The following is a 23,939-nucleotide window of genomic DNA, read 5'->3' as shown; positions in this document are numbered from 1 at the left end:
AATCCACAGAGTCACATGAAATCAGTGACAGGTTGACACCGTTATTTCAAGATTCATCGCTCCGAGTTGCCAGCATAGGAGACATAGCCAACTCCTTCCCACCACCAACACATTTTTTTTCCCCAGGCATAATTTATAGCAGCGGGGTGAATTTGTTTCCAAAAGATGAATATCACACTATCAGCAACAGCTGCCTCTCATTTTTATTTGTTTTTAAATTTGACTCAAAGTCCAATTCTCTATACACATCCGAAGCTGTAAATCCTAAACCGACTGATTACATGATTTAGTAAACAGGTTATATTATATAATGCAATTAAAGCGGGGCTCCGCGGCGCCACCTACGGGCTGCTTCTGGCAAGGGAGCTGGGCCGGAGACTCCCTTTTGGACCAGGCTCTCCGCGGAAGGAAAATAAAGGGAACTGCCTACGGTTGAGCCAGCCAGGTTACTAATGCAGCCTTTCGGGCCCTCCTGCTGAGTTCACTGTGTTATTTCAGCCTCCTGCAAATCTGTCTAGACGTCAGAACCCTGGCCTGGGCAGCTGCTCAGAGGGGCGGGCCTGGGGTTGGGGGAGGGGGCGGGAGCCACCTGGGGGCCCCTGGGCTGGGGGCGTGGAGGAGGCTTCCTGCCTCTCTTGGACTCTGGGGCCCCCTTGCTTCACTCTCAAATGAGGGAGGCTTTAGAACGAAGCTACCAGCTTCAACTGTTTCCATTCTATTCAGCAGAGCTTGTGTGGTGTGCTAACCCTGGGCAGAGGCTTTGGGAATATTCTAGTGAATTCCCTCGTTTTGCAGACCAAGAGGGAAAGGGACTCCTACAGTCAGAGAGGTGGCAGAGCTGGGTGTGGAGCCCAGCCTTTTCTGACCCTAAGCTCAGCCTCCATATGATCACTGGGGATTTACAGATGAGGAAATGGAGGCCCAGACTGCCACGCCTCTTCTAGGAGCAGGGAAAGGAAAATGATAAAATACTACCAGTGTAGGGGGGACAGAAGAGGAGGGCTCCTGGGCCAGGGGGCGCCTCAGTGCTGCCTCTTTGATGCCCTTATGTGGAGCGAGAGAAGGAGGGAGGGAAGATGGGAACAGGGAGGCGGGGAGGGTGATGGGTGGTAGGGGTGGGGAGGAAAGGGGGGAGGTGGGAGGAAAGGGGGCAGGCCCAGGACCAGAGCTGCCTCCCACTCCTCCCCACCCCTCTTCAGGCCCTGGGCTCTCAAGGATCCTAGCAGCTCCAAAGAGGTTCTGTAAGAGAGGGCAATATTACTGAAAAGCTCTCCAAAAGAGACTTACTTCCCAGGGCTAACACAGAACCCTTCCCTGGTCCAGGGGGTTTAGGGGAAGGGAGGGAAGAAGGGTAGGTGTCCCAGAGGGTGGAAACATCTCCCCAGCCTGTCCTGTGCCAGCCACCTACCCAGCCTCCAGTGGAGGGGGGGAGGCACAGTGGGGAGCCACAGGGAAGCTGATCCCTTTGTCCCCTCTCCCACCTCAGGCCTTCCAGGGGAGGGTCAGCCGGGGTCAGGGAGCTTGCTCCTGATGCTGTGGGGCCGGCTGGCCTGGCCCGAGAGTTCCCAATTAGACTTAGTTTCTCATCCTTAAGGCCCTGAGCCCCCAACCCAGGCACCCCAGCCCAATTACTGCTGGGCAGCGTTAACCCCTTGGTGCCCCGGGCTGTTAATAGAATGTTAATTGGTCTAATGGGTTTCTTGTCAACAAGTCCTAATGAGCTCCTTCCTAACAAGCTTGGGTCTTTTTTCTCAGTCTGTTTGTCAACAAGCTGGAGTTTGGGCTCCAGTAGAGCCTCACCTTGTGGGGCTGGGGAGCTGGAGCTGAGGAGGCAGAGGGAGTGAGTGCTCCCGGGCTGCTCCTCCCTAATTCCTAAGGGGTGGCCTTCACGTCCCTCGGCCACCCCCAACCTGTGCGCACAGCCTCTCTCGGCCCCTGAGCTCTGTAAAATGGCAGTTTTAGCTCCTTTGGATGATAATATCAGTGACAAATGATTTCTTCCTGGATATCACTGTGGGGTTGAGTGTTGCATTAGGGTTTGTTTTTTTTTTCCTTCCTAGCTTCCCCTTAATAAAGGTGCTCAGCGTTGAAAACAGTCCTGTGACGTGGGATATTTCTCGGTGGTAAACTGTTCCTCGTGTGTCCTCCATTTGCAGTCTTGGCTGTGTCCCTCCAGAGCCCTGGTGTCCGGTGACAGAGGGCTGGGGCCTCTGGACAGGGTGGAGCAGCCTCCCGGCCGTCGGCCACAAACGAATACTCCGAGGCCCCCGCGCCCTCCAGCCTCCCAAACAAAGCACCAGAAAGGCAGGGTTCCCCAAAGGGCCTGGCGCCCAGTGATGGCTAAAGGAGTTCCCCACACCCCCGCTGTGGAGCCTCGGCCAAGAGAAGTCAGACCCCCACATTCCTCTCCGGGATGCTCCCTCGTGGACCCTCTGCACCCCAAGCCCAGCTGGTGGGAAGAAGGGGCACCTGTGCGGGTGAAGAAAAGCAATAGCTTCCGGATGTGGTGGTGGGCTCCCGGTCCCCCCGGAGTCGGGTTACCAGAGGCTCTGTGCTTGAGCACGTAGGGAAGGAAACTTAAGCCCGTGATGAAAAGGCCTCCTGTTTTTTGCAGGAGAAGCTCCCAGAGGGCAGTAGGGCAGTGGCCTAGTGGCCTGTGGTGACCCCAGAGAGAAGGAGAGGAGGGGCAGAGGCCATCTGGGTCCTCAGAAAATTGTTCCCGTGGCCTCTAGACCCTGCTCCACAGCCCAGCAGGCTCCAGATGGAAAAATCTCCTGTCAGCCTGGATAGTGCTGATTTCTGGGTGCAGACCACTCTTGTGTGTGTGTGTGTGTGTGTGTGTGTGTGTGAGTCGCTCAGCTATGTCCGACTCTGTGCAATCCCATGAACTGTAGCTCGCCAGGCTCCTCTGTCTATGGAATTCTCCAGGCAAGAATACTGGAATGAATTGCCATTCCCTTCTCTAGGAGATCTTCCTGACCCAGGGATCGAAACCAGGTTTCCCACATTGCAGGCAGATTCTTTACCATCTGAGCCACCAGGGAAGCCCTAGACTACACTTGCCATCTCTTTTTAACCCCCAGGTAGGGCAGTTCACCAGCTGTTGCAAACATTTCTAAAGTGACCCTACTTCCCATCCATTGGACAGTGAACAAAAGAATGCAAACTAAAGAGTCCTCTTCTTAGCCTCAGTCTTCCTCCTTTTGAGCTTCTTGTGCTTTGCCTTCACGATGACTTTCTCATCTGTGGAATAGGTATATATATATATATATATATATATATATACCCAAACCCAAGATGGAAGGGAACTGTGAGTGTGCTCACTCAAGTGCACCCCACCAGGTTCCTCTGTCCATCCTCCAGGGGATCTTCCTGACCCAGGGATCAAACCCATGTCTCCTGCATTGGCAAGCAGATTCTTTACCACTGAGTCACCTGGGAAACCCAGGAGGGAACTGCTGCTGCTGCTAAGTCGCTTCAGTCGTGTCCGACTCTGTGCGACCCCATAGACGGCAGCCCACCAGGCTCCCCCGTCCCTAGTTACCCCCAAAAGGGGAAGAAAAATCTGCCGCCAAACTCTGCCCCCCGGGCTCCCCCTTCTGGAGGCTTCTGGCCCTACAGCCCCACAGACGTTTGCTTTTTCTGGGCAAGGAGCGTTTAAGATTGGTGCTCCCCGGAAGGGATCCTGCCTTCAGGACCTGTACGACCTATCCAAAATTACCCCATCTGCCAGAGTTCCCAGGAAAGCTGAACCTAGCACATCCCTGAAATGCCCGTATTTCCTTTATTCCCTCCAGGTTTTCTGAAAAAGAGAGATTCCGTGCCCCTTTTAATATCTCAGAAGTCTTGATTCTTCAGGTTCTTTCTGATGTCTCAAGGAGTGTATATCCTATGCCCTGTCCCCCAATCCTCTTCACTCTGCTCTAGCCTTTCTGGGATGTTTTTCACCTTCTGGACAAGACCCAGCCATGAAAAAGGCATTGGTTTCCCTGCCTGCAGAGTTAGGCTCCACCCGGGGCTTCCTTCCAAGCCTCTTTGCAGAAGTAGAGCTTGGGTCTCAGTACCTAGTGTGTGTGAGATGGGGTGACCCTGGGTACTTGGCTACAAAGATGACCTGGCGGTCCGTCTCGGAAGTGAGGCCAGGGTGGATGGGGTGAAAGTTCAGTGAGGCCAAGAGGCGTTCCCTTAGTCTCGGGTTTTCAGCATGGGAAGTCATCCTTCCCCCTGCCTTCTCCACAGGAACCTCGATTCACTGCACCATCACCTCCCTCCTTGGGGAGAATGCCTTGCCTCTTTTCATCTGTCCCCTCACCCCCAGCACAGGTCTTTGCACGTAGTTGACTCTTGATAAACCTCTGCTGAATGAACTAAGATCGTGGCATCCAGTCCCATCACTTCATGGCAAATAGATGGGGAAACAGTGGACACAGTGTCTAACTTTATTTTTCTGGGCTCCAAAATCACTGCAGATGGTGATTGCAGTCATGAAATGAAAAGATGCTTACTCTTTGGAAGGAAAGTTATGACCAACCTAGACAGCATATTAAAAAGCAGAGACATTACTCTGTCAACAAAGGTCTGTCTAGTCAAGGCTATGGTTTTTCCAGTAGTCATGTATGGATGTGAGAGTTGGACTATGAAGAAAGCTGAGCGACGAAGAATTGATACTTTTGAACTGGGTGTTGGAGAAGACTCTTGAGAGTCCCTTGGACTGCAAGGAGATCCAACCAGTCCATCCTAAAGGAGATCAGTCCTGGGTGTTCACTGGTAGGACTGATGTTGAAGCTGAAACTCCAATACTTTGGCCACCTGATGCGAAGAGCTGACTCATTTGAAAGGACCCTGATGCTGGGAAAGATTGGGGGCAGGAGAAGAAGGGGACAACAGAGGATGAGATGGTTGGATGGCATCAGCGACTCAATGGACATGGGTTTGGGTGGATGCCAGGAGCTGGCCTGAGGAACTCCTCCCGTGATCTCGCCTTTGCGTATGCCAAGCCTCCTCTCTCATGACCTTTGCCACGGGTGGAGTTCCTCAGGCCAGCTCCCGGCAGGTGGACTCCGGGAGCTGGTGATGGACAGGGAGGCCTGGCGTGCTGTGGTCCATGGGGTCACAAAGGCTTGGACACGACTGAGCGACTGAACTGGACTGAACTGAATGAATGCCTGAATTTCCAGGGCTTTCACATGTGGACTTCGGATCAAAGCACACCTGGTGGTTTGGAGACTCGGGTCACCAAAGCTGGTCTTTCCTCCTCTTCCTGAAAAAGAACTAACACAGCAACACACACCCACACACACTCCATATGGGGCCCTGGAGACCCTCCCTTTGACTCCCTCCAATTCCCACAGAATTCAGAGATGTGAACATTTTGGAAGGCCTTGCTGAGGGGGTGTTGGGAGGACATCAGGGAGTATGAGGATGGAGCCCTGAGGTCCCCAGGGAGAGGGAGGAAGGGGAGGGAGGGTCTAACTGTCACGCTCGCCAAGATTGCCTGCTCCTGAGAGCCCTCCACCAAGGAGGAGGCCAGGCGCTGCACTCGCGGACGTTCTCAGGAGTCCCCACATCTCTCGATGGACAGGCCTGTATTGGGCAATAAGCCGTGGTTTCCAGCTCTGAATATTTCAGGGCCTCTCCTACAACTGAACAGCTCTCTGAGCATTCTGTTTCCTTGGGTGGTACAGCCAGGCTGTCTCCTCTTACAGCACCACTTAGTGATTCAAGAAGAGACCTTGAGGCCAATGGGGGCAGCTTGCTTTTGGGGGATGGGATGGGAGGGCTGGTAGATGAGAGCAGTCCCCACCAGGGGAAATCTAGAGATCTTGGTTCCACCCTACTTCCCAAGCATCATGCCCTCCCTGAAACACATACACACACACACACACACACACACACACACGTCTGTCTTCTCTGCCTCTGCTTCCTCCTCTGTAAGAGGACCCTTGGCTCTGCGGCTCTTCTGGCTCCACTTACGGTTGAACTCAGAGTTGAACACAGGTTGAGGAAGTCTTAGTAGAATGTGCAGGCGCGTTCATGCGGCAGTGGCCCCTGTTCCCCGGCCTCTGTCCCTTCCTGGAAGGCCTCCAAGCGGTCACCTGGGGCTACCCGCCCCTCCCTCCAGCTGGGGAGGAGCCGGCGCCCCAGGTCCCTCCCCATCACTAGGGGTGTGGTGAGCACACCTCCAGGTCCCTTCCCATCACTAGGGGGTGTGGTGAGCACACCTCCAGGTCCCTCCCCATCACTAGGGGAGTGGTGAGCACACCTCCAGGTCCCTCCCCATCACTAGGGGTGTGGTGAGCACACCTCCAGGTCCCTCCCCATCACTAGGGGTGTGGTGAGCACACCTCCAGGTCCCTCCCCATCACTAGGGGTGTGGTGAGCACACCTCCAGGTCCCTCCCCATCACTAGGGAAGTGGTGAGCACACCTCCAGGTCCCTCCCCATCACTAGGGGAGTGGTGAGCACACCTCCAGGTCCCGTTACTGTGGTGCTGGGAGACTCCTGGGGAGGGGAGGGGGAATCTGGAAATCTGGAACTATGAGGGCTGAGGCTTCGTCTTCTTTTATTTTTTATGGAAGAGGAAAGGTTAAGAGTGGCTTTATTACTGTGCCAGGCAAAAGGGGAACACAGTAAGCTAGAGCCTCAAGAACTGGGCCCCCTCCCAGGTGAACAGGGAGAGGCCATACAGTCAGGCAAGTGTATATGATGAGGACCAGCGCTGAGGTTTCTGCCCTGAGGGTATAGGGTGGCTCCAGGAGGCCTGGGAAGGGAAAGCACGCTTGACCATGGCGTGCCCACGTGGCCTCCAATTCCCCCTCCCCCGCCCTCCTCCAGTGCTGCCACGGACCAGGCCCCCTCCCGACTCCTGCCTCTCCCCAGGCCCCCACCAGGCTGGAGCTGGTGCTGAACAAAAGCAGGGCCGCTGGCTGCCCAGGTTGCTTTACATGTGATTTGAATATTGTTTATTCCAAGTCCAAATAGCACAGCAAGTCCCTCCCTACTCAGGCTTCTCCCCTTAACTCTCCTGCACTCCCCCATGGGCTTCCAGCCCTCGCTGTATCTGGTCGGTCCCCGGGGGCCCGGCCTGGGTACACATCCAGTGGCTGGTCCCCAGGACTCCCTGCGCTCGGCGATTAACGGTACGGCCCCCTCTCTCCTGCCACAGGTCCCTCATGTGAATCCATCCCATGATGCAACATGCCTCCCCAGCACCCGCTCTGACGATGATGGCCACGCAGAATGTCCCACCCCCAGCCTACCAGGACAGCCCACAGGTGAGTAACTGACCAGTGGTGGGGTGGAGGGGACCCGAAGGCCATCCCCGGGCAGAGGGCAGGGCCAGGCCTACCCCAGCTCTCCTCCTGTCCAGCCTGGGGGGCCTCTCTTCCCAGACTCCCTGAAAGGAGTCTGCACTTGGCAAAGCACTGGGTTCAGATCCCACCTGGGCAGCTGTCGCCTGCATCAAGGACCTGGCACCCCTGGGTGCAGTACCTGCTCATGGTCTGGTGCCTCTCCCCACCCCGATTCCTGCTCAGATCAGACAAATGCCCCAACCCCTCACTAAGGGAGACTCAGCTCCAGGTACTTGAGTCTGTCTTTGAGTGTTTAGGGAAACCCTTGAATACAGGGTCCCTCTATAGATGGTGACTGCAGCCATGAAATTAAAAGACGCTTACTCCTTGGAAGGAAAGTTATGACCAACCTAGATAGCATATTCAAAAGCAGAGACGTTACTTTGCCAACAAAGGTTCGTCTAGTCAAGGCTACGGTTTTTCCTGTGGTCATGTATGGAAGTGAGAGTTGAACTGTGAAGAAGGCTGAGCACCAAAGAATTGATGCTTTTGAACTGTGGTGTTGGAGAAGACTCTTGAGAGTCCCTTGGACTGCAAGGAGATCCAACCAGTCCATTCTGAAAGAGATCAGCCCTGGGATTTCTTTGGAAGGAATGATGCTAAAGCTGAAACTCCAGTACTTTGGCCACCTCATGCGAAGAGTTGACTCATTGGAAAAGACTCTGATGCTGGGAGGGATTGGGGGCAGGAGGAGAAGGGGACGACAGAGGGTGAGATGGCTGGATGGCATCACTGACTCGATGGATGTGAGTCTGGGTGAACTCCGGGAGTTGGTGATGGACAGGGAGGCCTGGTGTGCTGTGATTCATGGGGTCACAAAGAGTCGAACACGACTGAGCGACTGATCTGATCTGATCTGATCTACCAGCTCCCTCATTCACTGGTCTCTCTGTGCCTATGGGAGGAATCTCCCTTCTGTTCAGGACTCCATTCAGTTTCTATCCAGAAAAAGGCCAGGACTATTTCTCTACACCCTCCTATCCTTTCTTCTGATTCCCAGTCTCCATTAACCACAGCTTGGACACAGCAGCCCTAAGTCCTTCTGAGACGCCCAGCCCAGTTGCACCTCCTGCAGGAGGCATCGGCCTCGCCCTGTATTCCTGTTCTCTCCTCCCTATCCTCTGGATACCCGGCCCAGCTTCTGTGGTTCGGGCTCCCCAAGTCCTTGAGACCAATCACTTCTGATCTTTGGTCCCCTGTGTGTGCCTCCCCTCCATGCTGGGTTCTTTGAGACTCAGAGTTCCTGAGGCTATGTGTTCACAGGAGGCTCCACCTTCACACTCTCCTGTTTTCTCAATTATTACTGATTGAGTCCCTGTAATGTGAAATGCAGCCAGCTAGAACTGAACTGAATTCCTTCTTTCATTTCATGAAAGTGCAGCGAGCCCCTACTGTGTGCCAGGCCGTCATTCCCATTCTGTCTTGATCGCTGGTCTTTGCCCTGCACTGCCGTCCCTCACTTGTTAGCATTTCAGACACAGCCCTTCTCCTGACCACAGGGGATATCTGTGCCGCATGGACAGGATGCAGAGATGCAGGTACAGGGGGCATCGCCTTATGTCCCACGGCCCTGCCACCCCAGCCTAGTGTGAGCCTGTGGGGCTGCCCTGTCCACCCTGTCATCCCCCTGACAAAATGACCACTTGGTCCAGTACATGGACCACCCCTGACTCCTCCCCTTTTAAGTCTGGAAGCGCTGACTTCCGAGTGCACGTCCTTTCATCCCCACCCCTGCTCCTGCTCGTCAACTCTGTGCTCCTTCCCAGGCTCACCCTGCCCTGACCTTGGCTTCAGCAGAACCTCTGCTCATGTCAGTAGCTTCCCATGAATGACTGTGGGCTGGGCTTGGCATTTGCACGATCCCCCTGTTTGAAAGCCTCCAGGTGTGCAGCTGTGTCAGAGCCTTTCCCTCTGTGGTCAGAACCAAGCATAGAAGGAGGCCTGAAACTGTGGAGACCTGGGAACATAAGGACCTTATGGGGGAGAGGCACCATCCTTCCTCCATAGACCAGAACCACCCCCCGTCTGCTCAGGCCGTGTGGGGTACTAATGGGTACTGATACCTGAGGGTATTAATGAAGAGGCAGTAACATCAGCTCCATTTCTTTTGTAGCTGGATGATGCTCTCTAAGTTCCACAGTGCCATCCGGGAATGACAATCAGGACACTGCTTGTGTTTAGCAGGTGGTGGTCGCCAGGGCTCCCATCCCCATCCCCAAGGCTCAGGGACAGACCAGAGTTGGGCCGAGAGGTCAGGGAGCACCAGATTGGCCCAGCTGCCTCCCTGCTTCCAGCCGCACCCCCTGTTTTGCCTTCCCAGGCAGCTGGAAGAAGTTTGGGTTTGGTGGGGGAATAGCAGAAGAGCTGTAGCAAGGACCTGTGTTGTTCAGGAATGCTGGTCCCAGTGGAGTGAGGAGGGTACAGCTGAGAAGTCATCCATCCCAGGTGCTGAGGGAGGTGGGGGAGGTGGGGCTGCAGCCTGATGGTGCTCAGCCCCCACCTCCAGAAGCCACCACCAAGCTGCTGTAGCCTTTTAGGGAGGGAAGGGAGGCTCCAGCCCCCAGCTGAGGCCTCAGAGCAGAAACCCAATGAGGGGGCTGTCCTAAGGCTCTCTTCTCCAGCAGCCACTGGAACCTCGCCATCGAAAATACTCACATTTATAGCAGAGGAATAATTTTCCATGGCAAAGCCACATATCTCCTTGTAACCACAGAAGTCCAGGGATGAAGTCTCAGTGTCCATGGTAAAGTGACCAGGCCAAGGCCTGGGGTTTTTATGGCCTTGGCTAGGCCACTAGGCTGTGGCTAGATTCCCATGGGTCCTCCCTGAGCCAAACTGGTTCCCAAGGAAACTGACCAGGATGAGCGATCACAGGGAGAACTTAGGGCATGGATGGAATGGGTGGGATAGAGGAGGTGGATGAAGACTGCAGGCAGAGTCTCTGACTCACAGAGAGGGGCTGCTCTCCCCAGAGTGCTAGACTTTGAGGCCAGTTGGCTTTCGGGGGGCCCTTCTCCCCACTCTTCAGGGCTTCTCTGAGTGGCTGCCATGTGAGCATGTCTTCCGTGTTGGGTTTTCAAGCATGGGGAACTTTCTCTGGTCCTCCTGCCTTCTTCCCTTTGAGCAATCAGGGGTGGAGCCTTGCTTCCCAGGAGAAGCCTGCTCCATTGCCCTCATCATGCTCACCATCCTGGCAAACCAGCTGTTTTCTGACACTCCATGTCCTCAGGAAAGCCCAGCCCAATAGTGTGGGCCAGGCCCACAGGGTATCACTTCTGGAACAGGGCTGTCTGGAAAGGGTCCCACACTTTTCCATTCCTTCAGGTCTAATCTCATTACCTTTGGACCCAATATGACTTGTCTCCTCAAGGCCTAGACTGCTGAGTGCATCTCTTTATCACCTCTTCAGAAACCCAGTTTCTTCCATGGGCAGAAATGGACAATCTTTGCTACAAAGTCCCCAAAATGAAAAAGGAAGCGAGAAAGCAGGACCCGTCCTCTGAGACCCATGCAGTCGTTTTAATAATGTTCCCGTTGTGCTAAGGGCTAGCAATACCGAGCATAATCTATTCAAATGCACAGGAGAATCTCGCTTTGGAAAATTAGGAATCTGCATTAAAAAATTCCCAAGCCCCGGACCTTCTTTATAATAAATTAGGAAGAAAAATTTTTTCAAGGCAAATTCTTAACTTGGCAATTTCATTTTTGAAGTTTGGGGAATAAAGTTATTAAAAATGAGGGAGGGTTTTTTTTTCTTCTTCTTCCCATTTTAGTCCAGAAATGTTCGTGGTTATGGTTCTATGCTATTGGGCACAAGCCAAGTGATATAACAGTTAAGCAGCCTCCGGTCCCCTCAGTTCTGTTCCCGTCCATCCTGGAAAACTTCGTGATTACTTGTAAGAATGTCCCTCTGTGTTCATTGTGCACTGAAGACAGATCCTAAGTTTAGAGAGTATAAAAGCAACAACCCACTGGGACCCTTCTTCCTGTGGCCTGCTTCCTCCTTCCTGTGGCTCCCTGTTGAATTCTGTCAGAGCCACAACGCCCTCTGCTGTCCACCTCCAGTACCTCAGTTCTGGCGTGATAACACCTGAGTCCTGGATGCAGATTCTCACTTTATGCTCGGAGAGGTAGGGCAAGTCACAGGACTGTGGAATTCTCCAATAATTGTTTAATGAGGACATTGTCTTCAGAGAGACCTGGATGCGAACAAGGCCTGTGGTCCCTCCATTCGGCGCCTACATCACTCTTCATCCTTTCGCATCTCTGCCTCTGCCTGCCCATCTGTCACCTGGACTTTCCCAGCCCCTCCTCCCGCTGCCCCAGCACCCCCACGGATCCCTAAGGGAGCCTCAAAGTCATGTTCTCTGCTGTTACTCCCCCCTCCCAGCAAGCGCCACTCCAGTCTCCCTCCCAGAATTTTCCTGGTAACACAGCCTCCCTCTCACCCATCCAGGCACATACCCTCTATCCATGCATTCTTTCCACCTCTGAAGTGTCATTCAAGTTCTCCCGTTTCCTATAACACCCCGTGGGCAACACCACCCACCAGAGTTCTTGCTCTGTGGCTCCACCAGCAATTTTAGGAAACTGACAGCTTTACTGGAGAGGCAGCGGCTTCCCCACCCCTCACTCTAACCCCCTCGTCCCAAACTCCTGCTGCCAGTAACCTCCCCCCACCCTTCCTCAAACACAGACACATACCTACTGTTCCACAAATACCTTTGCCCTTGGCTTATAGGCAAGACAAATATTTTATCTGGTCTATTTGTGTGTGTGTATTCAGCGTTTAGTACTCCTCTGTGTGTCCCCAGCATGTCGGCTGCGTGAGCATTTGAGTAGAAAGCAGAAATCCTGGTGGCCAGTCTGACCCACTAGGCACAGTGGCAATGGATGGGGGCACTCTTGCAGTTTGGATTAGGAGCCAATTTCTCTGCAGGTGGCTAGGTGCTTGCATAGTGGGACATCATGATAGGGGGTAGTGAAGGGGTTCTGGCAATTCACCAAGGATGCAGCCTCGTTATTGACCAGAGGCAGGCAAGACAGACAAAGTCAGAACTCTCAGCTCAGGACCCAGATGGGAAGCTCACTTCAGAAGAGAGTCAAACCCTTGCTTGGGACTCCTCCCCAGTCCCCACACCCTCCATCCTCCTGCCACCCTCAGAGCCAGGAGAATGGTGTTCAGATGCCATGCTGGGAGATGAGGGGTCCAGATGATGCTACCCACCCCCATGCGGCACCGGCTAGGCTAAGGCTGGGCCAGCCATGTCGGGGGAGACCAGACCTGTCTCTCCTGCCCTCTGAGTAACTTCTTTCCCTCCCTGTCCAGGCATCGTGCCCTCTCTGAGCAGAGGCCTGAGCAGATACCTGGGGGAGCTGGAAGGGCTTTGATCAGTCATTAGGATCCCCACGCTGGTTTCATTAGGTGGAGGGGGATGGGAAGTGGTCAGGGCCCCTGGCTGTGAATGCCCTCCTCCATCCAGGCCATGCAGCTGGACCAGGCAGAAGCGGGTTCAGTTGTTTTCACACTTTACATTCCTCTCATCTCTTTACGGGGTAGGAGCCCCCTGCCATGCAGGGCCTTCTGCTCAGCTGCCGGTGAGGCACTCTGCAGCTTTAGAGTTAATTCCACAGCTTTGAAAGCCTCTTCTGTGGCTGTGATTGACGGCTCCCTCTGCCCCTGGGGCCAGCACCAGAGGGACCATATGGGTGACCTGCCTTCCCTTGCTTTGACTCATCAAAACGGACTCTTCTCTTTCTTTTTTATTTTCTGCCGGGCCTTTCTTCTCACTGTGCACAGTGACCTCTCTCCGTGGCCTGCTTGGGCCACCCATGTCTTTCAACAGGACATGTTCCTGAACTCCAGCTCACTCCAGGCCTGGATTCTTCACTGTGGCAAAGGCGAAAACAGCCTTCAGGTCTGACCATGGGGCCTTAAGCCTCGCTTAGGAGACAGTGGCCTAGCCACAGGATTTTGCTAGAAGACACCCGTGCTCTCATGGCCTTGTCTAGGGTTTTTATTTGATGAACTTCCTACTCGAATTCTTATATTTACAAAAAAAAAAACTCAGATATTTTATTGTCTGTCCTCTTGCCTGCAAGCAGGATGAGCGTTCTAAACAGTGACAAAAATAGTTGATGGCCGAAGTACACAAAGCTTAAAATAAATCAGGCAACAGGTGATCCGTCAGCAGCGGGCCTAGGGAGCTGGAACCTGCCTTCCTCCCCACCCCCTTTTCCAGTTGATCTTCTAGGAGCTCGGATATCTGTGGAGCAGGGTGGGATGGGGGTGGGTGAGCACAGCTCTGAGGTGTGTGCTGTCCTTGGAGTTTGTGGTCTGGGGGAAGAAGAGTGAGCTGACTCAAGTCAACGTGGAAAAATAGGAATTCAGAATCCCAGGCCTGTCCCACTCCAATGCTGATGAATTATACAAAGTTGGACAAGAAGTTTCAATATTATTTCTTTCATTCACTCAACCAGTTAATAAATACAAGGGGCTTTCCATGGGTCTTGCAAACCTGTGCCATGTGCCAGGGACACATGTCCCTGACCTAATGGAGCTTATGGCTTATTGGGGGCCTTTCTGCGTCAGTAAAATGGGAATAACTTCTGCCCTCCTTGCTTCACAGGGCAGCTGAGAGTGTGGGTGTGAAGGGTACCATGGTGTTTTCCAGCTTTCTTTCAGCCGTGACCCTGACATTGATTTTTTTTTTTTCTTGATCTTCTGTATGTCTCTAGTAGACAAGACTGGATTGAACTTTAATTATTCTCCTTTTTATTGGGAACACAGTAGGGATATCAAGTATGTGTCTCTAGCTGTAAACACACTCCCTCACACACACACACATACACACATACCCTCAAGGGCCTAATTGAATTCACTGTTGTGGGACTATTATACAAGCAAAGGATCCTCCAGGGATGGAGGGAAAGATGGGGAGAAGACAGCACCCATGAAAGTGCGTGAAGCTGGGAAGTGAAAGACTTGGATCACAGTCCATGGTTTTCCTCCCTTTAGGTATATGGCAAGTCACCCCAGCAGTGAAGGCAGGGTAGCAAACACTTTCAAGTTTCATTCTGTAAACCACTGCCTACAAACCCTTTTAAAATTAATTAATTGCTGAAGACCTCCATTTTGCACCACAAAGTAATTTCTTTGCGTGGCTTCTTCTATCTGGTCTGTCCTGGGATCAGAAGGCAGATGCCCCAGGCCTGCTGTTGCAGGAGCCCCTTTGAGCCAAATGGACTACCCTCCTCTCCTCCAGCCCTTCCTTTCCTTGAGCTGACTGGGTTGGGGCATATTTGGAGGAACCATGCTTGACTCCTCCTGGTTTTGGATCCCTAGCCCTTTTAACATGCCACTCTCTCATTTCCTGGGCTTCCCTGGTGGCTCAGTGGTAAAGAATCTGCCTGCAATGCAGGAGATGCAGGTTTGATCCCTGGGTCAGGAAGATTAGCAGGAGGATCCTTCAAGAATCTACAAGAATACTCCAGTATTCTCACCTGGGAAATTCCATGGACAGGGGAGCCTGGTGGGCTACAGTCCATGGGGTCACAAAAGAGTCAGACTTGACTGAGCATGCACACTCTCATATCCTCATTCAGTCAGTCATTCAGTCATTTCACAAACAGGCTGGGAGCCCATGGGAGCCAGGGCTGGTGATGGGAGCTGGACTCCAGTCCACTCGGGGAGATGGATAGAAGAGGGCCTGAAGTGCTACAGGGTTTAAGGTCCATCACCACACATGCAGAGGAGGCAGGGGGCGGGGCTACCTGGTCAGGGCTTAGTTGCTCAGTCGTCTGACTCTCTTCAACCCCACGGACTGTAGCCCACCAGGCTCCTCTGTCCATGGGATTTTCCAGGCGAGAATACTGGAGTGGGCTGCCATTTCCTTCTCCACCTATACAGGGGTGTGGAGAATTGGGACAGGCTTCCCGGGAGGGCTGATGCTCCCTCCAGCTGAGTCTTGGAAGAGAGGTGTGTTCACACGTGGTCGGGGGGGATCCTGGAGGGCAGTGAACATGTCTGTTCTGTTCACTGTTGTAGCCCCAGTGTCTCAGACAGAGTGACCACAGCATCGATGGCATGCCGGGGTGACCCTTGTGGGGCGGGTGACACCAGGCGGGGAAGCCTGGACCCTTTCTGCTGAGGCAGCCGTGGGGCGGGGGCGTGAAGATGTCAATCACGGGGCGTGTCTGGGCACCCCCACCCAGGAGGGTCTGCTGGGGGGCAGGGTGGGAGAGGGGTGCTGTACCTGAGATGAGGCTGGATCAGTGAGCAGGTCCAGGCCTGAGCACCCTGGACTGTGCCCTCCCCTCAAAACCATCCATTGTACCCTCTCTGCCTCTGCACTGCTCAGGCCAAACCTGATATTTACTAAATGGCTTCAAGCCCTGACCTCCAGGTCCTTGGACTCCATCTAGGTTACAGGAAACCAGATCTGGCCTTTTGTTTGTTTTTAGTCACTCAGTCGTGTCTGACCCTTTTCAACCCCGTGTTCTGTAGACTGCCAAGCTCCTCTGTCCATGGGGATTTCCAGGTAAGAATACTGGAGTGAGTTGCCATTTCCTTCTCCAGGGGATATTCCCAACCCAGGGATCAAACCCTGGTCTCCTGCAAGTCTCCTGCGTTGCAGGAGAGTTCTTTACTGCTGAGCCACTGGGGAAGCCAGATCTGGCCCTACCGCCCCCGAGACCAGACCAGCCCTCCTGGAGCCTCAGCAGCCCCCAGTGGCCGGGCCTGTGTAGGCCCCCATGTTCTCAAAACACAAGGCTTCCCTGACCTGGCCGGCAGGCCCTGGGGACGGGCAGCCCCACTTTGCCATGTCAGACGAGGGGGTGTTCCCTCAGGAGTGCTGTCTGGGCTGAGTCGTGGTGGGGGGTGCAGACCTTGGAGGCCCAGGGTTTGCAGAAAGCACCTGTGGGAGGTACCCGGGTGAACCTGTCTACTCCGGTGTCAGCGAGCACCTCGTAAGCCATGCCAGCGTCCTCTGCTTGTTCTTGTGACAGACTAGACTGTTGAGGGGATGGATCTCTAAGCCCCTCCAGATTCTGCCTTCCTGCCGTCCTACACACACAGCGTACACCCCCAACTCTTCCCTTGGTGTTTTAGGATTGGGGCCGGGGCATCAGGAACTTTCATCTCACCGTGTCACAGATGGAGAATCTGGGCAGGGACCTTTAGCTCCAGGCTTAATGCAGGGCTGGATCGGAGCTGATTGATAGCGGAGAGTCCAGTGGGTTAGAGCATCTGTGGGATGAAGGACCCCATGCTAGGAGAGGCGATGGGGACTGTAGAAGCCTGTGTAGGTTCTGGACCCGCCAGTGCAGCTCACCGCGGGCAGGCCTCTGGGGAATGCTGTCATCTGTCCCTATCCACTCTTTGTATCCAGTTTTTTCTTCTTCTTTTTAATATTTTTTTATGTGGCTGTGTCAGGTCTTAGTTGCAGGGTGCGGGACCTTTCATTGCGGCTTGTAGGCTCAGTATCTGTGGTGCATGGCCTTAGTTGCCCCTTGGCATGTGGGAATCTCAGTTCCCCAACCAGGGATGGAACCCACATCCCTACATCAGAAGGCGGATTCTTAACCCCCGAACCACCAGGGAAGTCCCCTGCTTTCTTAATCAAGGCTCACAGCCTGTCTGGGGAGGATGTCCAGGGCTCTCCTTGGAGGAGGGCTCCTAGTCTGGAGTGGCCGCTTCTGGGACCAGCTGGAGACACACCACGTGGCCTCAGAGAGTGTAGTCTCCTCACTACAGATTGAGGAGAACAAGAGAACGTTACCTGGAGAGAAACTCTGATGTTAGGGGTGTGCTTGTAAATATTTAACAACCGGCTGTCAGGGTGGGCTTTGGGAAAGGATTTGATTTGCAACATTTGTCAGTTTCCATGGTGTGATTGCTCCCACCGTGGCCACTCTCAAGCTGTTAATGTGATTATCAAACTTGCAAAATTCCCGAAAAATTATCATTTGGCCTTCATTGACCAGAGCAAGGGATCTCTGCCCTCCATCTGTGCAATCTCTCCCAACAGCTTCTCTGTTGTAGGGCCAGAACCTCCTGCCAAAATCTCACCACCCAACACCCTCTTCCCCCTGCCCCCAGGCCCTGGGACAGCTGTAGGCCTCTCCCTCTGCGCTCTGGTTCTTGAGAAATGGGTGTCTCTGGCTAGATAAAGAAATCTATTTGGAGATAAACACTCATTCTCCAAACCTGGAGGAAATGCCAAGTTTGGTGAATTAACCCCCAGGAGGTAAATAAATCTGAATCATTGTCCTCCTCAGGCCAGCTCCCCGGCTCTCTGAACCCCAACAACAGCCTCTCAGCTAGAGCCTCTTGGGATGCTGGTAATGACTGCTTTTGATTTACGCTTTCCTCTAGACCCCAGCAGGCCTTTCTGCCCCATCTTTTCCTGAAGTCCTGCCTAGAAATGGGAGGTCAGAGGAAAAGAAGCCCCTCCCCTCAGCCCTCCTGCTCCTAGAAGCTCATCTGCATAGAAGCGCCTTGTAGATTCCTTCAAGGACACAGGAAATTCACCCTTAGAGGACTGAGCCCAGCAGAGCACACCAGCCCACGTGTATTTTACTCTTGAACGAGCCGCGCACATAGCTGTGCCTTGCTTTTTGCAAGATACATGTTCTGGAAATCTTGTGTTTGATAACTACAACCACCCTCCATGTGGGAAAAACTTTAGGGTTTCAAAGCACTTTTACCCACTGGATGTCATCTAATGGGAGCCATGTGCCATCGCTGGGGGTGGGTGGTGATGGTGTAAGCATTCTCATGGCCTGTCACTGCTATTAATAGAAGGGGTTTGGGGACTTCCCTGGTGGTTCAGTGGTTGAGAATCCACCTGCCAATGCAGGGGACATGGGTTCAGTCCCTGGTCCGAGAAGATCCCATGTGCCATGGGGCAAATCAGCCCGTGTGCCGTAACTACAGAAAGCCTGCACACCACAGCTACTGAGTCCGCAGTCTAGAGCCCGTGCTCCGCAACAAGAGAAGCCACCGCAGTGAAAGACCTTCGCACAGCTAGAGAGTAGCCCCTGGAGCCGCGACTAGAGAAAGCCCTCTCACAGCTGGCCCCGTTGCAGCCAAAAATAAATACATAAATTTTTTTTAAAAGAAGGTGCTTTTTCAGATACCACCTAAGCCAACCCATCCAGCTAGGGAGCTTCCACCATCTCCGGGTGAGTCTCTGCTTGGCCCCTGTGCCAGTGGAAACTTCCTGGAGGCAGTGCATCCCAGCCTTGGAGAGCTCAGAGGCTTGGAAACTTACTATGTGGGTCGAACCCAAATGTGCTTTACGTGTTGCAGGTTTGATGCGTCGGTTGCAGTTTGACACTTTGGAGCCCACAGTACAGAACTTGCACAATCTAACCCCGGATTCAGTGGTTCAAAGGGGGCTCGCATGTCCCTCCATCTCCCACCCATCCCCCAGATCTTTCTTAGTATTGCTGCTGCTGCTAAGTCACTTCAGTCGTGTCCGACTCTGTGTGACCCCATAGACGGCAGCCCACCAGGCTCCCCCGTCCCTGGGACTCTCTAGTCAAGAACACTGGAGTGGGTTGCTACTTCCTTCTCCAATGCATGAAAGTGAAAAGTGAAAGGGAAGTCGCTCAGTCATGTCCGACTCTTAGCGACCCCGTGGACTGCAGCCTACCAGGCTCCTCCGTCCATGGGATTTTCCAGGCAAGAGTACTGGAGTGGGGTGCCATTGCCTTCTCCATCTTAGTATTATTGCAGATCCCTGCAAATATTCTTTGGAATCCCTTCAGCAGCCTGGCCCACTCTCCTCTGAGTGTACCTTTGTGCCATGTCTCAGCTTAGTGCGTGGGGTTGGAAGCTCTGCATGAGCCATGCCTCTGCTCATGGGTCCTCGCAGAGCATCAGTATAGAGGTTTGTTTGACAGACAACGTTGCACTTTGGACAGACTGAGCCTGCTGTCAACTGAAACATGGTGCTAAACCACATCTCCCCTGTTCTGTACTTACATTATTGATCTTTATTTTTTTTTGGCCAAAGTGTTAGAAGTTTAAATTCCAACTTATTAGATGAGAATTAATCTTATTAGAATTAGCACGTTGCCAAAATCCGTAAAGATCATTTGGATCCAGGTTTCATGTCACCCATAAATTTGTCAAGCGTTTTTTTCAGAACTTTTCTGAGTCACTGATTAAAATACTGAGGAAGAGGGTCGAGGAGAAAGAATGTAGCATCTCCCAGAAGCCTTTCTCCTACTGACATCTCTCCTTTCATTGCCATCCTTTGGGTGTTGCGTCCTAATAATCCACACAGTTGTCCACGGGGCCATGTCTCCATATTTTCCATGAGGAAATCACGGGAGGTCATTTACGGCACCTCTGTCTACTACATTCTCCTGCTCTTTAGCGTGTTAAGCCCAGATAGTGGGCACTATTGTAGCAGGCATTCATCCTAGTCACCCAGTGGGAACTCAAAAAGTATTGGGAAAATAATCAGTTGCATTAGTGAGTGAAAAAAAAAAAAAAAACTGGTCCAAGTCAATGTGAAATTTAGAAGTATTTAGCTTTCCTGATTGCACCTTATTTCTGTATTTTGAAGATGAGAACAGCGTTTGTTTCTGCTTTCTCCCTTATTGTGCATGCTCAATCACCCAGTTGGGTCCAACAGTTTGTGGCCCCATAGACTGCAGCCCTAATACCCGTGAATCCTAAAAGGACACCAGTGTGCCTACAGATGAGAAAGTAGGAGCTTAGGAAAGCTGAGGGATTTGCTCTAAGTCAAAAAGCTATTAACAGGAGACAGTAGGAGTCAAGTGTGGTACCTTGCTGGCCTCAAGGTATCGTGATGTTCTGTCTAGCCTGTTGAGTTTGAGAAAGTTCCCCCAGCTCAGCCAACAGAGACAAGAATATCTCTACCTAACAAAAAATGATGAGGAGACAGTATATTTCTTTTATAGTCTCAATTTTATTTACCATCAGTCACTCATTCATTCAATAAATATTTGTTGAACATCAACTAGTGCCAGGCTATTCTAGGCCCTGCAAACACAACTGTTAATCAGCCCTCTTTGAGCTTAAATTTGAGTTGGAGGTGGGAGAGAAAATAGCAAGTAGTGTAGTGTCTAGTCCAAGGGTTGTGAAATACATGGTCACGATAACGGCTGTGAAATGAGGCAGAGCAAGGGGGAGAGCAAGGGGCAGAGGGACTCTATTTCACTCTGAAGATGCAGCATCTGACAGATCTAATGAAGAAACTGAGACAGCAAGGGTTTGGGGGCCACTGGCGCCACTAATCACGTATTTGTGGAAATACCATACTCTTTCTTCTAGGAAGCAGGGACCTAGATCTTAAGATGAACTTTCCAGCTGAAAAACGTCTAATTCTCTCAAGGTGTGTTCACTCATTAGTCCCTCATTCATCTTCTCAAGAGATACCAAGCATTCACTCTGTGCCAGCCGCGTGCTGGGGATGAAGGGGTGAACAACGTGTTATCTTGAGAGGCAGACAAGGATGTCAAGTCCCAAGAGCAGAGAGGATGAGAGCTGTGAGGTGCTGTGGACAGGCTGGAGGAAGGGAACAGTTGAGGCTTATCACCACATATGATGTTTCAGGGATCCATTTAATCAAAGAAAATAAAATGTAAAAGCATTAAGTTCTGTAATGATGGTTGTTGCCAAAAATTTTAAAGCCATTTAATCATTTCTTCAAATGAAATCTTATACAGAAAGTCCAATATATTTTTAAAAGGTGCTCTGATTGACGTAAATTTGGGACACCTTCCAAGGCATGTAACAGAGGAGGAAAACGACTACTCCAAATATTCGTTAGCGTTGAGAACAGAAATCTGCTCATTGTCCACTAAAACCCGCTTATCTTCAAGTGCCCAAGTAAACCAAAATTTGCAGAACACTCAGTTATCAATCAAAACCATTAAAACAGTTACCTCTGGCTTACGTTAAATGGAATAAATCTTTGCCCAATTGAGAACTGACTCAGCTAATTTTTTCCTGCCCTCCAAAGTCACAGAATCAAACGCAGCACTGCTCGGCACAGCCCAAGTGACTCGTAAGCAAAATTTAAAGGGCTCATCATCTGGGTTTTTTTTTTTTCCCCCAGCTTCTGGGCAGAGGCCACCACCTTAATTTGCATTAAGAACTATGGCTTTTAAAGTGAGCTCACTTCAGCATCACTTGGTTTTGGATGGTCCTAAACTGTTCTCCAGAACTTTCTCCTTTGAAGAAACGCCTGCTTTCTGCCCACTTGTAACACATGTACACATGGGTGCTCATTATACACTCGCATTTCTCTGTACACTTTCTCTTATCCACACACACAACACGGGACGATGTAGACCTCACGATTCCAGTCGGGGAACCAGCAGTCCTGGCCCACTAACCCACACCTCCTCTCCCTTGTCTCTGCAGATGACGGCGACCGCTCAAGCCCCCTCTAAGGCCCAGGCTGTCCACATCTCCACGCCCTCAGCTGCTGCCAGCACGCCCGTGCCCACCGCCCCCATTGACCCCCAGGCCCAGCTGGAGGCTGACAAGCGCGCTGTGTACAGGTAGGAGACACTCCGGCCGGGCTGCGCTCAGAAGCCCCCAGGTAGCCTCAGGCCCAGCCCAGCCCTGAGAGATGAGAGTGCAGGTCCGAGGGTGGGCTCATGGAAGCCAGTAGCCAAGGCTGTTCTCTCCCTGCTTCCCTCTGAAATCACCCCAGAGAGCCCTCAGCTGGCCACACAGGGTGGGCTCCAGCTTCCTGGAATCGTCCAGGGAGGGAAATGCAGCCTGGGCTATGTCTCCCAGGAGGGGCCCTCCCCAGCCCAACTGGGGGGATGAGTCCCGATGAGCATCAGAATGCCCCTACCCCCACCACCGCTCAGAGCTGCCTCAGGACTGTCCCGGCCCCAGTGCCCATTGTCACCTTCACTCCAACATACACCATCCAGGACTCATTCATGAGCAAACTTGAGTCCACCTGAAAGCCTCTGGGAGGCTTGTTAGAACACGCATAGCTGGACTCCGTGCTTGGAAATGCTGAATCAGTAGGTCAAGCTGTAGGAAGAGGACATGAATTTTTTAACAAGCATTCCAGGTGGATGTAATGCAGCTACCTCTTGGCCCATGCTGTGATTTACGGTCGACTTTGGTTTTCAGCAGTAGAGGTTGTATGTGACGGTGGAGGTTCTGACACCCTCCCCGAGAGGGGCTGCTTGCAGGGAGCAGGCTGCTTGTCTTGTTTTAGTCTGCATTAGCCCCTGGCACCCAGGGCTGGGCCCTGATTGTTGCAGAGGGTGGGTGAGGCTCAGGGACTTTCCGGTCTGTCTTGTGTACATGGGTGAAGTGCCTCGGAAGGCAGATCTGATGAGGCCCTGGCAGGGATTTCAGTCATCATTTATCCATGGGCAGCCCACATCACTAAGAAAAGATGCCCAAGTATGGAGGCGTCGGTACTGAGGTCAAACCCTTGTGCACATCCACTCGTGTGGGCACGAACAGCCAGAGCATCAGCACCATTGACCTCCACTGGGCGAGCCCTGCAGTGGGAGCTAAGGCCACCCACACTCGGACCGGCCCACCCAGGGTGAATCGGAGGACTGAGTCCTTCCTCACTCACCGCCACTCCCTGCCCCCAGTCCTGACAGGCTTTATGGTAATGGTCATAATTTTAGCTGTTATCATAATTATCCTTGGCACTACCTGTAGGCACTCAGATGGGCTGAATGAATGCCTCTAATCCAACAGTTGGGAGTCCAGAGCAATGGGCCCTGATCCCTAGATCATGACTGGAGGTTCTTCCCAGGCCTGGATAACACAGTGCCTGCCTGCCAAGGACCACCCCCCTACCCCCAGACACACACACTCAGGCCAGGCCCCTGTGCATAGAGACCTCTGCCTTGGGCTCTGACGAATGCCTGGATCTGGTGTCACAGGGCCAGTCAGAGACCCTGAGAAAGACTCCAGCTCCCCCTCCTGCAACACAGACCAGTAAGTGCTCCTGTCCTCCCATCACCTTGGCATTGAGTCCTTGCTGTTACTAGTGCTGTGGTGGGTGCAGGGGAAAGAGGGTAAATTATAAAGGTAACGTGCGGGCTCTTGCCAGACTCTCTGAAAACGAGAACAAGAAACCAACACAGAGTGGTCAGAGCTTTAACAGAGACAGCTTCAAGGGGGAGGCAGTATTCAAGCTTGATTTGAAACCTGAGTAAGACTGCTCAGCAAGAGGAGAAATGGAGGCGGGGGTGGCTTCCAGGCAGAGGAGAGCCTGGTGAGTTCCCAGCACAGCCGCTGGCCAGAGCAGCTGGGTGTAGGGACACGAGGTTACATGGGGTCTATAAGTTCAACTGTGTGGTGGGCTTGTGTCTTTGTGGGGAACAGAAGCAGGGACAGGAGAGTGACGTGGCCTCTGAAATGCGATGGGGTACAGTCATCACACCTCATTTAATGATTGACATGCTCCGAGTGCGATCCGGACTGGCAGCATCCCCTGGGAGCTGTTTGGAGACACTGACTCTCAGGCCTCACTCGACCTCGGGATTCCTGCTCTGCTCTTTGACGAGATCCCGGGTGATTCATGTGCCCACTGCAGATGGGTCCCCAACCCC

General features: G+C 52.7%; 1 protein-coding gene across 1 annotated transcript in view; it reads left to right on the top strand.

Annotated features, from left to right (window-relative positions):
• PKNOX2 (PBX/knotted 1 homeobox 2) overlaps positions 1–23,939 on the top strand; it is a 297,363-nt gene that overhangs the window by 205,162 nt on the left and 68,262 nt on the right. The window contains exons 4-5 of the mRNA XM_055581247.1: positions 7,166–7,274; positions 21,760–21,899. Coding sequence (XP_055437222.1) covers positions 7,188–7,274; positions 21,760–21,899 — 227 coding nt within the window. The 5' untranslated portion in view covers positions 7,166–7,187. The remainder of the gene's footprint in view (positions 1–7,165; positions 7,275–21,759; positions 21,900–23,939) is intronic.

This window comes from Bubalus kerabau, chromosome 5 (genome assembly GCF_029407905.1).
Source record: "Bubalus kerabau isolate K-KA32 ecotype Philippines breed swamp buffalo chromosome 5, PCC_UOA_SB_1v2, whole genome shotgun sequence".
In the NCBI taxonomy this organism is placed as follows: Eukaryota; Metazoa; Chordata; class Mammalia; order Artiodactyla; family Bovidae; genus Bubalus; species Bubalus kerabau.
This window is presented reverse-complemented; position numbering and strand designations above follow the sequence as displayed.